The 15,335-nt window shown below is 44.4% G+C and overlaps 1 protein-coding gene across 1 annotated transcript in view; it reads right to left on the minus strand.

The window, feature by feature from the left end:
- Nucleotides 1-15,335, minus strand: part of NFX1 (nuclear transcription factor, X-box binding 1) — a 572,380-nt gene that overhangs the window by 101,271 nt on the left and 455,774 nt on the right. The window contains 1 exon segment of the mRNA XM_029589884.1: nucleotides 670-771. Within this exon segment, the coding sequence (XP_029445744.1) occupies nucleotides 670-771 (102 nt within the window).

The following is a 15,335-nucleotide window of genomic DNA, read 5'->3' on the forward strand; positions in this document are numbered from 1 at the left end:
GGTCTCTGACATCATTTACTATGTTTTACTTACCAAGTGATCTGGAAAGACTATAAGACTAATTCCATTCCTGTGCTAAAGAATATCTAACAAGACATAGGTGGTGGTGGTGGTGGTGGAGGGGGGGGGGGGGGGTGTCTCCATACCAGTTGTCTTGGTTGAGAAGCATCTCTACTGTTAAGATGAATGTGCACATGAGAATTATATTTTATTGTAAAGCGATACGATATGATTGGTATCATGAGTGTCGGTATAAAAAAAAGCCCTAAATAAATAAATAAATATTTGCAGTGATTCCCATTAAATTGCCTATTTTCTTTGATGGTCTTAGTAAATCTATCTTTAAATTTATGTGAAAAAGGAAAAGTCCAAAAGTCTTGTGAAATATCTCCACAAGGGTTAAGATTTGAAGAGACTTGGAATAACCAGACTTATTGACCAACCATAAAGCTAAACAACTTAATTATAAATGGTGTGTAAGAAACTTTTGGATAAATCGTGTTTTTTTAATGACACTAAGAAGTGAGTATTCTGAAATGTTGCCACTATTCTTGGGTTATTTTATTCTCCAATCTGTCAGGAATGTGTGCATTATTCACACACTGCATATAACACGGAAGAGTATGGCAAGCAGATAAAATTCCTTATTTAAAACGTACTTTTGATTACCTTGTTTGCTTCATTTCTTTCTTGGTTATCAGTCTGCTAATCTCTACCGAATCTCCAAGCTGCATATCTGTAAGTTTAGTGGCCATGGATATAGCAGCTATTCTGTAACCAACAGTAAAAGCATTACATTCTTGTAAGGATGCTACAATAAAACTCAATCCATAAAATAAATGAAAATAAGCATACTGTTAACACAATTATGGTATATAATATGGTAGTTCTTACTGAGCACCTTTGCCCAAAGTACTTTACAGTTGTAAAGTATACCATCCTCAGGAAGGATGGATGAATAGTCAAGTTGACCATGCTGGGATGTAAACCTGGACAAATGCCTTCAAAGAATGATGTGTCTCTCTAAAAAGAACTAATAACTAAATGGATAAGTTTGGCAAGTCAGATTCAAAACCAGGGTTTAGGCCCTGTGCAGGGGGCGGGGACAAGGAGGGGAGAGGGGATGGCCACTACTGTGATAATCGCTGTTGGTGAGAAAAGGGGGTTCAATCTTAGATTTCCCTTAGATTTCACCAAGCTACGAAACCCTCAAGACACCAATACCAGGCAACCATGCAAACCCTTTCACACAAATCCATTAAACTGGCTTCCACCAGAGCCCGTCTACTCTCAGTATCCGGGCCAACCCTTTGGAATGCCAGTAGGTTTACACCAAGAGGACTGCCATAAAACATTCAAACGAAAACTCAAAACCTGGCTCTTCACCAAAGCATACTCATAGTGATCATCACCAAAGTACACTCATAGTGCCTCTCCTTTGCTCAACATCTTTCCCCTTCCCCTCCTCCCAGCCTACCACAGTCCCTCAGTATTTCTCCTCTCCGCTTCTCTCTACCTTTCACATAACTCACCTCTTTCCCCCTTCATTCATTTCTTTTCCTCTTTCCCATGTCTCCTCCCCTACAGGTCGATACAGTAAGGCCGCGGTAGAAACAGTGCGGCAGTGTCAGGCGCACCCTTCCTCCCCGCACGCACAGTTCTCTTCACTAAGTCCCCGATACTCTCTTCTAATTGCATGCAAATGCATGCCGCGGCTGTGAAGCGAAAGGGAAGGGTTATGCCCGCGCAACCCATTTTACTGTATAGGCGCTTAATACAGCACCTATACAGTAACCTGGGTGCGCTGGTACCTGTCATTTCAAATGACATTTGGAATGACAGGCACCGGGAGGAGGGAAGTGGCGAAGCGACTTATGTCTCTCCTCCTCCCGGAGCAGGGCGCGAAAGCAGCCTTGCTCCGGGAGGAGGTGGGACACAGCGGCGAAGCAAAAAAAAACAAAACCAAAGGCGCGTGTTCGATCGGGCGGGTGGGCGCGTGTTCGATCGGGCGGGTAGGCGGCAGCAGCGGCGGCAGAGAAGAAAAAAAAAACCAAAAGCAATTTTTTTTTTTTCAAAAAGCGACAATTTTGGTTTTTTCCAAAAGCGACTTACTTTTGGGATCTGTCAAGATCCCAAAAGTAAGTCGCAAAAGTAACTTACTTTTCTGAAGCCATCAGGAACAAGATCGTAGCTCCTCCCGATGAAGACGAAGATGGCCGCCTGCACGGGAAAGCGTGCAATTGGCCGCTGAAGACGTGACGTCACGACGTTTGGCGTCACGGGATGTGACGTCACGTCTTCAGCGGCCAATTGCACGCTTTCCCCCGTGCAGGCGGCCATCTTCGTCTTCGTCGGGGGGAGCTACGATCCTGCTGATGTCTTCAGATCCCGGGGGGCGGGTGGGTGCGTGTCCGGCTCCCGCCGCTGCCTGGATGGGTGGGCGCGTGTCCGGCAGGATGAATGCCCGTGTGATTTTGGCGCTCATGCCATGAGCACCAAAATCGCACGGGCATTCATCCAGCCGGACACGCGCCCACCCATCCAGGCAGCGGGAGCCGGAGGTCGTTCGCCGTCGGCTCCCTCTGCCTGGATGAATGCCCGTGCGATTTTGGCGCTCATGGCATGAGCGCCAAAATCGCACGGGCATCCATTCCGGCGGGGGCCGTGCATTCATCCAGGCAGAGGGAACCGTGGGCCGTTTTCGCCACCGGTTCCCTCTGCCTGGATGAATGGCCGTGCGATTTTGGCGCTCACGGCATGAGCGCCAAAATCGCACTGGCATCCATTCCGGCGGGGGCCGTGCATTCATCCAGGCAGAGGGAACCGTGGGCCGTTTTCGCCACCGGTTCTCTCTGCCTGGATGAATGGCCGTGCGATTTTGGCGCTCATGGCATGAGCGTCAAAATCGCACGGGCATCCATTCCGGCGGGGGCCGTGCATTCATCCAGGCAGAGGGAACCGTGGGCCGTTTTCGCCACCGGTTCCCTCTGCCTGGATGAATGGCCGTGCGATTTTGGCGCTCATGGCATGAGCGCCAAAATCGCACGGGCATCAATTCCGCTGCTGCCCCCGGATCCCGGATGCCGCTTTTTTTGCTTCTTTGCTGCCCCCCCCCGCTGCCGCTGCTGCCCCCGGATCCCGCTGCCCCGCGAAATCGGGAGGAAGGGAGAAGGGACTACCATAGCAGGCCCGAGCCTTGCTACTTTTTCGGTTTTTTTTTTTTTTTTTTGCTTCGGGAGGAGGGGACCGGACGGGGCTGCAGGAGACCGGACTGGGGCTACACCGGACGGCTGGACCGGGGACCAGGGCAGGTAAGCAATTTTTTACACTACACTACACTAACACCTACTAGGGGGAGGCGGTAAACTAGCACGTTAAGGCCGCGGCAGAACAGCGGGTTACTGAGGAGATATCATCAGTGCCCGTTACAGTATCGGAGGGGAATAGCTAATTCCTTCATTATACAGCTTTTTCGTTCATTTACATGCTGGGTGCGGAAAGGGTTATGTGTTTATTTTAGGAAGCGCTAAGGACGCGTGAAACTGGAGACTGTATTGCTGGACCGCCTTACTCGTCTGTATTGTGCGCTCCCAGCACGTTACAGACGGGGAATCTTTAACTGAACGTTACTGTATCGACCTGCTATTGATCAGTAATTTTTAAACTCTTGGACTCAAATATAATGTCCACTTTTCACAATCGCAATAATCATGTAAATTCACATATGTCATTGTTTATGTTTATGTAACCACACAATTGTATATTATGTAAATACATCCACTGTTACCAAAGTAAATTTTGCCTCCCCCCTCCCTTTTTCCCTATCCCCCCTCCCCCTCCTCCTCTCACTCTTTCCTCTTGCCACTGCTCCCTACATTTAATTGCTTTTATCTCTGTTTACTTATAATTCTTATTTAAGTTTTGTATAATTTTATTATAAGTTTAATTATAATTTATAACCAAGATAATTCTTATACTTCTGATTTAAGTTTCTATGTAAAGCCTTGTTGTTGTTTGAAGTTTTCATCACTGTTTACTTATAAGTTTTATGTAAAGCCTTTGTTGCTGATCTCGAAGTTTTACTGTAAACCGATCAGATGTTCCTTACGATGTTTGGTATATAAAAGCCACAAACAAATAAATAAATAAATCTTGGCTAAGATTTCCAACACAGCCTTTTGGCAGTAAGATAATCTGTAGTTGCTTTAAACTAAAAGAAATGGAGGAAATATGGCATGTATGCTATTCTACCTAATGGGCAAGAAATAAGATGACAAAAACTATTTTATTTAAAAATACCCTAGCATAAAAAATGTTATACCATAAAAAGTATTAGGTCTAGTACAGTCCATTCCTATTGTGCAGTATGTTTTTAGCATTCCTCACCTGACCAATTACATAAATTATCTGGTACATCAGAAACACAAGTCACTCCATAAATGTTGACAACCTAAATCAAATTCTGGTGTTAATGTCTCATAAAAATGAAGCTATGTCTACTAAATAGAAGAGTACCTTAAAAAGGCAATAGCAAATGTTGCTTACTTGTAACAGGTGTTCTCACAGGACAGCAGGATGTAAGTCCTCACATATGGGTGACATCACAGGATGGAGCCCAATCACGGAACACTTTTGTCAAAGTTTCTAGAACTTTGACTGGCCCCTACTGGGCATGCCCAGCATGGCACCAACCCTGCAGCCAGCAGGGGTCCCCCTTCAGTCTTGTTTAAAAAGCTACAGGAAGTGCCGAAAATAAAATAAGAAACGTAACGAACCCAACACCGCGGGGCGGCGGGCGGGTTTTGTGAGGACTAACATCCTGCTGTCCTGTGAGAACACCTGTTACAGGTAAGCAACATTTGCTTTCTCACAGGACAAGCAGGATGGTAGTCCTCACATATGGGTGAGTACCGAGCTGAGGATGTCTGAGTATGCACCAAATGTACCCAGGTGTGCAAGGCACTAGGACTGGGGTGAAATTTGGCCGAGGGCATCCTGAACCCTACCGGGCAGGCAGAAGGGTGTTGGTACGTCACGTTGTGAATAGGTTACGCAGGACAGATTGGCCAAAGATGAAATCTTGTCTTCCGGCCTTGTCCAAGCAATAGTGGGCTGCAAAGGTGTGGAGAGAACTCCAGGTGGCAGCCCTGCAAATGTCAGGAAGTGGCACCGAGCATAGGTTTGCTACTGAAGTCGCCATGGCCCTCACAGAGTGTGCTTTAACACGGTCTTGAAGTGGAATGCCTGCTTGCTGATAGCAAAAGGATATGCAGTCGCTAACCAGGAGGAGAGAGTCTGCTTACCCACAGGCTGCCCCAATTTGATGGAATGGAAAGAGACAATTGAGTGCTTTTCCTGTGGGCAGCTGTACGGTCTAGGTAAAACGCTAGAGCCAGTTTACAGTCAAGGGTATGCAGAGCCTGTTCTCCTGGATTGGAATGGGGCCTGGGAAAAAAGGTAGGTAGTATAATGGATTGTATGAGATGAAACTCCGATACTACCTTAAGTAAGAACTTAGGGTGAATGCGGAGTACTGCCCGGTCCTGCAGAAGTTTAGTGTAAGGCGGATAGGTAACTAGGGCCTGTAACTCACTAACTCTGCGAGCCGAAGTGATTGCCAAAAGGAAAATCACTTTCCATGTGAGATAGCGAAGTTCACAGGATTGGAGAGGCTCGAATGGTGGTTTCATGAGCCGACCCAAAACCAGGTTTAGGTCCCAAGAAGGGGGCCGGAGGACGCAGTGAAAGCTTGAGGTGAAGCAAGCCCTTCAGAAAACGTGTTACAAGGGGTTGTACTGATATGGGAACATCTCTGACACCTTTATGGAAGGCGGCCACCTCACTAACATGCATTCTAATGGAGGAAGTTTTAGAACTGACTCCGACAAGTGCCAGAGATAGTCCAGAAACTTCGTGATTGGACAGGTAAAGGGGTCAAGGGATTGAGAAGAGCACTATGACTGAAACCTGTTCCATTTGTAAAGGTAGGATTTTCTCGTGGAAGGCTTCCGTGAAGCAATCAGGACACGGAAAACTGATTCAGAAAGGTTAAGTGGCTGAAGGATTAACCTTTCAACATCCATGCCGTCAGGGACAAGGTTTGAAGATTGGGATGGTGCAGGCACCCGTCGTTTTGCGTAATCAGAAGCGGGCCCTTTCCCAAGGGAACGTGCCTGCAAATGGATAGGTCCTGAAGTATTGGAAACCACACTTGGCGTGGCCAGTGAGGTGCTATCAGGATCATGTTTCCCTTGTCCTGACGTAACTTCATGAGAGTCTTTGAGAGAAGTGGAAGTGGAGGGAATGCATATAGGAGATCGGTTGCCCATGAGAGGGAGAACGCATCTCTTGGCTGATAGTGTTGGCTGCGAGTGAGAGAGCAGAAGTTCTCTACTTTGCGGTTTTGAGGTGACGCAAAGAGGTCTAATTTGAGGGTAACTCCATTGTTGGAAGATCGAGTCCGCTATTGAGGGGTTGAGAGACCACTCGTGCGGTTGAAAGGTGCGACTTAGCTTGTCTGCCAACACATTGTCCACTCCCGGCAAGTAGGAGGCCCTGAGGTACATCGAGTGGGAGAGGGCCTCCCCCCACATCTGCGCAGCTTCCTGACACAGGAGGTAGGAGCCTGTGCCTCCCTGTTTGTTGATGTACCACATGGCCACTTGGTTGTCATTCTGAATCAGGATGACTTGGTTGGAGAGGCGATCCTGAAATACCCTGAGAACATATCTGATTGCTCGAAACTCCAGGAAATTGATTTGGTGGTTGGCTTCCTCTGGATACCAAGTTCCTTGTGTCTGCAGATTGGCCACATGTGCTCCCCAGCCGAGGTTGGAAGCATCGGTGGTGAGAGTTATTTGAGGGTCTGGAGCCTGGAAGGGCAAGCCTTGGAGGAGATTGATCTGATTTTTCCACCAGGCGAGAGACTGACGGAGTGAGTTGGAGACGTGGACAATGGTCGACAGGGGCTGAATGCATTGAGTCCATTGTGACCTTAGAGTCCACTGCATGACTCTCATGGCTAGGCGAGCCATTGGTGTGACCTGAACTGAGGATGCCATGTGTCCCAGTAGGATGAGAAAGAGGCGTGCAGTCGTGTAGCGTTGAGACTGCAGCTGGTGAGTGAGAGAGATGAGAGTGAGAGCTCGTTGTCTAGGTAGAAAAGCTTTTGCCTGCAAGGTGTCCAAGTCTGCCCCTATGAATGATATGGTTTGAGATGGGACTAAGTAGGATTTGTCGTAGTTGACGAGAAATCCTAGCGAAATCAGTGTGTAAGGTCAGATGTAGGGATGACAGAGCAGATTGCTGAGTGGCAGCCCTGATCAACCAATCGTCTAGATAGGGGTAGACATGAACACCTTGAGCCCTGAGGAAGGCTGCAACTACTACGAGACATTTTGTGAAGACTCGTGGTGCAGACGCGAGGCCGAATGGAAGCACTGTGTACTGATAGTGCTTGGGGCCTACCAGAAATCTCAGGTATTTGCGATGAGATGGCGTTATCGCAATATGAGTGTATGCGTCCTGGAGGTCTAGAGCCAGTCTCCTCTTTGTAGAAGAGGAAGAAGAGAACCCAAGGTTACCATTTTCAACTTTTCTCGATGGAGGTACTTGTTGAGGGCACGTAGATCCAGAATAGGACGAACGTCTCCCGATTTTTTGGGGATTAGGAAGTAACGGGAATAGAACCCTAGGCCGTGCTAAGAGTAGGGTACTGGTTCTATTGCCTTGAACTGGAGAATGAGGGAGACTTCCTGTTCCAGAAGGATGGAGTGATCGGATGTTCTCCACGTCGGTAGAGGTGGGGAATCCGGTGGGATGGAGATAAAGTTGAGATGATAACCTTGAGCGATTATCGCTAGGACGCACTGGTCTGAGGTGATTGAATGCTACCTGTTGTTGAAATGGCACAATCGACCTCCCACTGGTATGTGAGGCAGTGGAAGCTAGCTGCTGCTCTCTATGCAGGAGTCAAAAACCGGAAGCAGGGCCCGGTTGAGGAGCTGCTTGCGGCTTTTGTTTTCATATCTGACGAGACTGGGTTTTTTGAAATGGTCTCGTAGAGCGAGTTCTAGCCGGTGGCGGGTAGGATTTCTTCAGACCAAAGAAGGACTTCTTAGTGTCTTTTCGAAAAGGCTGTTTTGAGGAGTAAGAACATAAGAAATTGCCATGCTGGGTCAGACCAAGGGTCCATCAAGCCCAGCATCCTGTTTCCAACAGAGGCCAAAACCAGGCCACAAGAACCTGGCAATTACCCAAACACTAAGAAGAACAACCCATGCTACTGATGCAATTAATAGCAGTGGCTATTCCCTAAGTATAATTGATTAATAGCCATTAATGGACTTCTCCAAGAACTTATCCAAACCTTTTTTGAACCCAGCTACACTAACTGCACTAACCACCTCCTCTGGCAACAAATTCCAGAGCTTTATTTTGCGTTGAGTGAAGAATAATTTTCTCTAGTTAGTCTTAAATGTGCTACTTGCTAACTTCATGGAATGCCCACTAGTCCTCCTATTATTTGAAAGTGTAATCGATTCACATCTACTCATTCAAGACCTCTCATGACCTTAAAGACCTCTATCATATCCCCTCCTCAGCCATCTCTTCTCCAAGCTAAACAACCCTAACCTCTTCAGCCTTTCCTCATAGGGGAGCTGTTCCATCCCCTTTCTATCATTTTGGTTGCCCTTCTCTGTACCTTCTCCATCGCAACTATATCTTTTTTGAGATGTGGCGACCAGAATTGTACACAGAATTCAAGGTGCGATCTCACCATGGAGCGATATAGAGGCATTATGCCATTTTCCATTTTATTAACCATTCTCTTCCTAATAATTCCTAACATTCTGTTTGCTTTTTTGACTGCTACAGCACACTGAGCCGACGATTTTAAAGTATTATCCACTATGATGCCTAGATCTTTTTCCTGGGTGGTAGCTCTTAATATGGAAGCTAACATCGTGTAACTACAGCAAGGGTTATTTTTCCCTATATGCAACACCTTGCACTTGTCCACATTAAATTTCATCTGCCATTTGGATGCCCAATCTTCCAGTCTTGCAAGGTCCTCCTGTAATGTATCACAGTCTGCTTGTGATTTAACTACTCTGAATAATTTTGTATCATCCGCAAATTTGATAACCTCACTCGTCGTATTTCTTTCCAGACCATTTATAGATATATTGAAAAGCACCGGTCCAAGTACAGATCCCTGAGGCACTCCACTGTTTACCCTTTTCCACTGAGAAAATTGACCATTTAATCCTACTCTCTGTTTCCTGTCTTTTAACCAGTTTGTAATCCACGAAAGGACATCGCCTCCTATCCCATGACTTTTTAGTTTTCTTAGAAGCCTCTCATGAGGGACTTTGTCAAACGCCTTCTGAAAATCCAAATACACTACACATCTGCTGGTTCACCTTTATCCACATGTTTATTAACCCATTCAAAGAGTGAAGGAGATTTGATAGGCAAGACTTCCCTTGGGTAAATCCCTTTTGAAAGTTTAGTGTTAGAGCTGCAGAATTACTAATTGTCCCCCTTACAGTTATTAGTTTAAATTTGATCATGTTATGATCACTGTTGCCAAGTGGCCACACTACCATTACCTCTCTCACCAAATCCTTTGTTCCACTAAGAATTCAATCTAAAATAGCTCCCTCTCTCCTTGGTTCCTGAACAAACTGCTCCATGAAGCAGTCATTTATCACATCCTGGAACTTTATGTCTCTAGCAAGTCCTGATGTTACATTTACCCAGTCAGTATTGGGGTAATTGAAATCTCCCATTATTATTACACTGCCAAATTGGTTAGCTTCCCTGATTTCTCTTATCATTTCATCATCTGTCTTGACATTTTATCCAGGTGGATGGTATTTCTACCTATATAGATTCTACTGAGCATTTAGTCTCTTGTATGATCTTTATCCTGTTGGACTCTATACCCTCCTGGACATAAAGTGCCACACTCCCACCAAGTTGATCCTCCCTATCATTGCGATATAATTTGGACCCTGATATAGCACTGTCCCATTGGTTATCCTCCTTCCACCAAGTCTCCGTGATGCCAATTATGTCAATCTCATCATTTGCTGCTCTACACTCTTAACTCTCCCATCTTACTTCAGACTTCTGGCATTGGCATACAGACATTTCAAAGTGTGTTTTTTGTTAGGATTAACAACCTGCTTTTCAGTTGTTAGGGAGAATTTGTAAATCATTAAGCTTCGGTGATTTTTTACATATAGGCACATGAAGTACGTTTGCTTTTATTGGAAACTCTTTGTTGGGATGCCCTAACTCTCCTGTTTCATTAGTATCCTTCAAGGATACATTTCTCCAAACCATGCACTGCTGAGTGACTGTCTGCTTTCCCCCTTGTTCTAGTTTAAAAGCTGTTCTATCTCTTTTTTGAAAGTTAGTGCCAGCAGCTTGATTCCACTCTGGTTAAGGTGGAGCCCATCCTTTCGGAAAAGTCTGCCCCTTCCCCAAATGTTTCCCCAGTTTCTTACAAAACTGAATCCCTCTTCCCTGCACCATCGTCTCATCCACGCATTGAAACTCTGGAGCTCTGCCTGCCTCTGGGAACCTGCACGTGGAACAGGAAGCATTTCAGAGAATGCCACCCTGGAGGTTCTGGATTTCAGCTTCCTACCTAAAATCCTAAATTTGGCTTCCAGAACCTCTCTCCCACATTTTCCTATGTTGTTGGTGCACATATGTACCACAACAGCCGGCTCCTCCCCAGCACAGTCTATAATTCCATCTAGGTGACGTGTGAGGTCTGCCACCTTCGCACCCGGCAGGCAAGTTACCAGGCGGTCCTCACGTCCACCAGCCACCCTGCTATCTACATTTCTAATAATTGAATCACCAACTATGATGGACGGTCTAACCCTTCCCCCTCTTGGGCAGTAGCCCTGGGAGACTTGTCCTCAGTGCGAGAGGACAATGCATCACCTGGAGAGCAGGTCCTTGCTAAAGGATCACTTCCTGCTACACCAGGGTGATGTTCTCCTACTGGGAGACCTTTCTGATCCAAGGCAGCACTGGGGTTGCCAGACTGATTTGGGACTTGGCTACTAATTATTTTTATTTATTTGTCGATTTTTATATACCGTTGTTTGGAGCAAGCCTTCACAATGGTTTACAATGATAACAACAATTTACATCAAACAGGGTAAAAACTGGTTACATTTTAACAGGAAAATCTTGAACAGATGTTTAGGTCAGGAACTTTGTACATGATAATAGCATATTTACATGGGCGTGCTTTGAAATGTTGTAAATACGGGCGGTATGTGGGAGGGTGGTAAAGGGAGGTAAGGGAAGGAAGAGGACGGTAAACTAAGGGTGGACACATGGCAAAAAATACTGGATAAATTGAGGTTGTTGGAAACAGCTTTAGGGATAAAGATTCTAGTACAATGCATGTAGCGGTGACAGTTGGGGATGCTTTGATAATTTGTAAAAAGTCTTGGCTCCAGGTGTGTTGAGTAGGGAAGTCCATTTTTAGGGAAGGGGTTGGAGACGGAGAAACTGTGATAGTATTTGGAGCGTAGAAATTTATCCTATGCCGTCTCTGATGTTTGTTCGAAAAGCCAGGTTTTTAGGAGCTTTCTGAATAGTTTTATGTTGCCTTGTTTCCGTATGTTTTCTGGTAGGGTATTCCATAAGCATGGTCCAGCTACAGGGAACGCTCTGTCCCATACTGAGATAAGTCTGGCGGAGTTGGTTGTGGGAATTGCTAGTAAAGCTTTTTTGGATGATCTCGTGTTGCATTTAGGGATGTGTAATTGGATTGTGTCGTTTAGCCAGTTTATTTCCTTTCCATAAACTGACTTGTGTAGTATGGTGAGAACTTTAAACTCAATTTGTTTTTCAATGGGTAGCCAGTACAGAGCTTTTAGTGTCTGTGTGATGTGCTGTGTTTTCTTCTGGCCAGTTAATATTCTTGCAGTTGCATTCCGTAGAATTTGGAGTGGTCGCAAAGTCGATTTGGAAGGCCTAGTAGAATTGAGTTACAGTAATAGAGACTTATGAATATTAATGATTGAAGAATGATTCTAAAGTCTTGGGAATTAGTAGGGATTTTAGACGTTTTAGGACAAGAAGTTTGTTGAAGCCTTCTTTTATCTTAATGGAGATGTGCTTTTTGAAATTGAGTTCAGGGTCTATCCAGATCCCGAGATCTTTCACTTTGTCATTTAGTTTGACGATAGAATTGTCATTGACTTTGTTTTTCAACATTATATTTATTGTGGATTTCCGTTCTAGTAGGATGTATTCTGTTTTATCCATGTTTAGGCAGAGTTTCATGTTGTTTAGGAGTTGTTTGATGGAGTTTAGGTAATTTGTTGATATTTTGAGGGTTTTTTCAAGTGTGTCAGTGACTGGAATTAAGAGTTGAATGTCGTCAGCATACATAAAGTAAGTAATGTTGAGGCTTGAGAGGAGTTGGCAGAGAGGTATGAGGTAGATGTTGAACAGTATGGCTGACAGAGCTGATCCCTGCGGGACTCCTGTTTCTAGTGTGGTCGGTTCTGATTTGGCATTGTTGATGTTTACTTGAAAAGATCGATTGCTTAGGAAGGATTTGAACCATCTCAGAGTAGTATCTGTGAGGCCTATATCAAAGTTTACTGATTAGGTTTTTGTGGTCAACAGTGTCAAATGCTGCTGATAGGTCAAGTAGGATGAGGAAGCTTTGGCCTTTGTTGAAGCCCCTTAGAATTGTATCGAGAGGATGAAGAGTAGGGTCTCGGTACAGAAATTTTTTCGGAATCAGTGTTGTGTAGGGAAGAGGACGTCATTCATTTCTAGATGCCGATTCAGTTGTTTGAGAACTGCGAGAAAGGATAAGTTGGAAATTGGTCGGTAGTTGAGTTCAGATGGATTTAGATTCTTTTTTCTCAGGATTGGTTTAATTGTGGCTACTTTGAGGATGTCAGGTAGGGTTCCTTCTTCCAGTGATTTGTTGATGTTTGATATTGTTGGTGAAATAGTTTCTGCAATTTCTTTTAGGGTATGAGTTGGTATTGTGTCAAGATTGTGGTTGGCAGGTTTTAGGGTTTTGATTAGATTCTCTACATCAGTGCAGGAGATGTGATCAAAGATAGACCAAGGTGCTGAGTCTTTACTGTGTGGCATGATATTTGTTTGTGGTAGGATATTGAAGTTCTCTGTAACTTTGCAGATTCTTTTGTTTGAAGAAGTTGGCTAATTCCTGGCTTAAGTTGGTGTTTGTGAGAGCTGCGGTTGGGTTATTATCACAGATTAGTTTGCTAACGTTGTCAAATAGTGTTTTAGTGTTTGTGAGAGCTGCAGTTGGGTTATTATCAGAGATTAGTTTGCTAACGTTGTCAAATAGTGTTTTAGGGTTGTGGGAAACTTTTTGAATTTTTTTTTTTTTTACTGTAGTACTCTCGCTGTCCCTGAAGGTCTCATCAATGTACCGCTCTGTCTGCCTCAGCTCCTCCAAGTCTGCTACTCTAGCCTCCAGAGATCAGACTCATTCCCTGAGAGCCAGGAGCTCTTTGCGCCGAGAGCACACATACAATCTCTCATCAGCGGGTAAAAAAATCATACATGTGACACTCAATGCAAAAGACTGGAAAGGCCCCCTCTTGCTGCTGGACTGCTGCCTTCATCTTAGTTTTATTGAGCTCCTAGTTAAGGTTAGGATACTAGGAGTTGGAATGAGAGTACTTTAATTAGTAAATTCACCTGTAAATTTAATTAGCTAGTGTCCTACAAGGGGATGATTAAACTTTCAATAAGGGCTGGTACACTAGTATGATATAGATAAGACCCTGATTGCTTTTTAATGAGAAAGTGTCTCGTGCCTAAAAATCAAGGGTTGAGTGGGTGGGAAAGACAGACACTAGAATTAACTATCTCTGGCTTTATTACCTCAGACACACACAAACTCTAAAGAATATATCCCTCAATGTCACCTTTCACCAAACTTTTATGAGTCCAAAAATTTCTGAAAGCTATACTTACCAATCCTCTTTAACCACCGTTAAATTAATCTTCACTCAGCGGCTGCTATTAAGCCAGATAAGTTGTGGATGGGATATGGGTGTTCTGGGAATGAGCTACTTATCCTGTTAGCCGAAGTAGCAATATTAAAACGTATCTGGTTAAATTAACTGGATAAGTTAGACTTTCTCAATAGGGTAGCTGAATAAGACTTATCCGGCTAAGTAGTGACATATTCAGGGATATTTTTGCAACATAGCCGTGCAACATAGCCAAATAAGCCTTATCCAGCTAACTTACTTAACTGTTTATATTTGAATATTTAACTTGATAAATTGTAAATTTTTGTACTTGGTTCATTTTTTTATTTATATATTTAAATATTGTCGGAAAACAATGGTTTTCAATAAGAACTGAATTTTGTTTGCACAGAGGTATGAATTTTTATGCTAAATTATGCAAATTTGCCTAGAATTTTGAAAAACCTGTCACAGATGTTCTGGCTATATGAAAGCCATTTGTAGGACCGCGAGTCTAGCAGTCAAAAGAAAAAAAAAAACCCTCATCGGAAGGCGCCCATTATCCTGTTTCTCCACATGTACTGACCCTATGCTTTCAAAATCTGTGCAGCCAGTAAATGCTCTATGCTCATCTAGTGCATCGCGAGATTATAGAGTTTAGCTGCGCAAGTTTTGAATACCGCGGTCAGGCACACAAGAAACAGCAGAACAGGCTCCCCCATTTCCTACTGATAGGGAACCTGCCTGTGTTTTGTGTGTGTGTATGTGTATATGAACGGTAGCCTGCGTGCGTGCGCGCGTGTGTGTGTGTATGAGAATGGTAGCCTGCTTAGGGGGGGGGGGAATGTGAATGAGAGCCTACATGAGGGGTGTGTGTGTGAGAGAGAAATAGAGAGCATGTGGTAGTGAGAACTTGTTTATGTAGGAGTGAGAGCCTGCATGTGAGAGTGAGAGCATGTGTGTTTACATCTGTAAGGAAGTGGAAGCAGGAGTCTGTATATGAGAGTGAGAGTGTGTGTATTGTGTTCGTGGGAGTGGGAGGCTGTGTATTTGTGGGAGAGTGGTATTCTGTGGGAGAGAAAGTTTGTGTGTATGACAGAACGTGTGTGAGAGAGTCTGTTTGTGGCATGAAGGAGGAAGGAAAGCAGACAGCCAGAATAAGAGACCCTGAAAAGGAACAAGGGTGGAAAGAGAGACTGGGACCAACTGATTGATATTATTTTACTAGACAAAAAAGATTAAAAAAAAAAAAGATTAAAAAATTATTTTGCCTTTCAGCAGTTGGAATATCCCATCTTTGGAAATGTGCATTTTTTATATATTTGT

Source organism: Rhinatrema bivittatum, chromosome 2, assembly GCF_901001135.1.
Source record: "Rhinatrema bivittatum chromosome 2, aRhiBiv1.1, whole genome shotgun sequence".
Taxonomy (NCBI): domain Eukaryota; kingdom Metazoa; phylum Chordata; class Amphibia; order Gymnophiona; family Rhinatrematidae; genus Rhinatrema; species Rhinatrema bivittatum.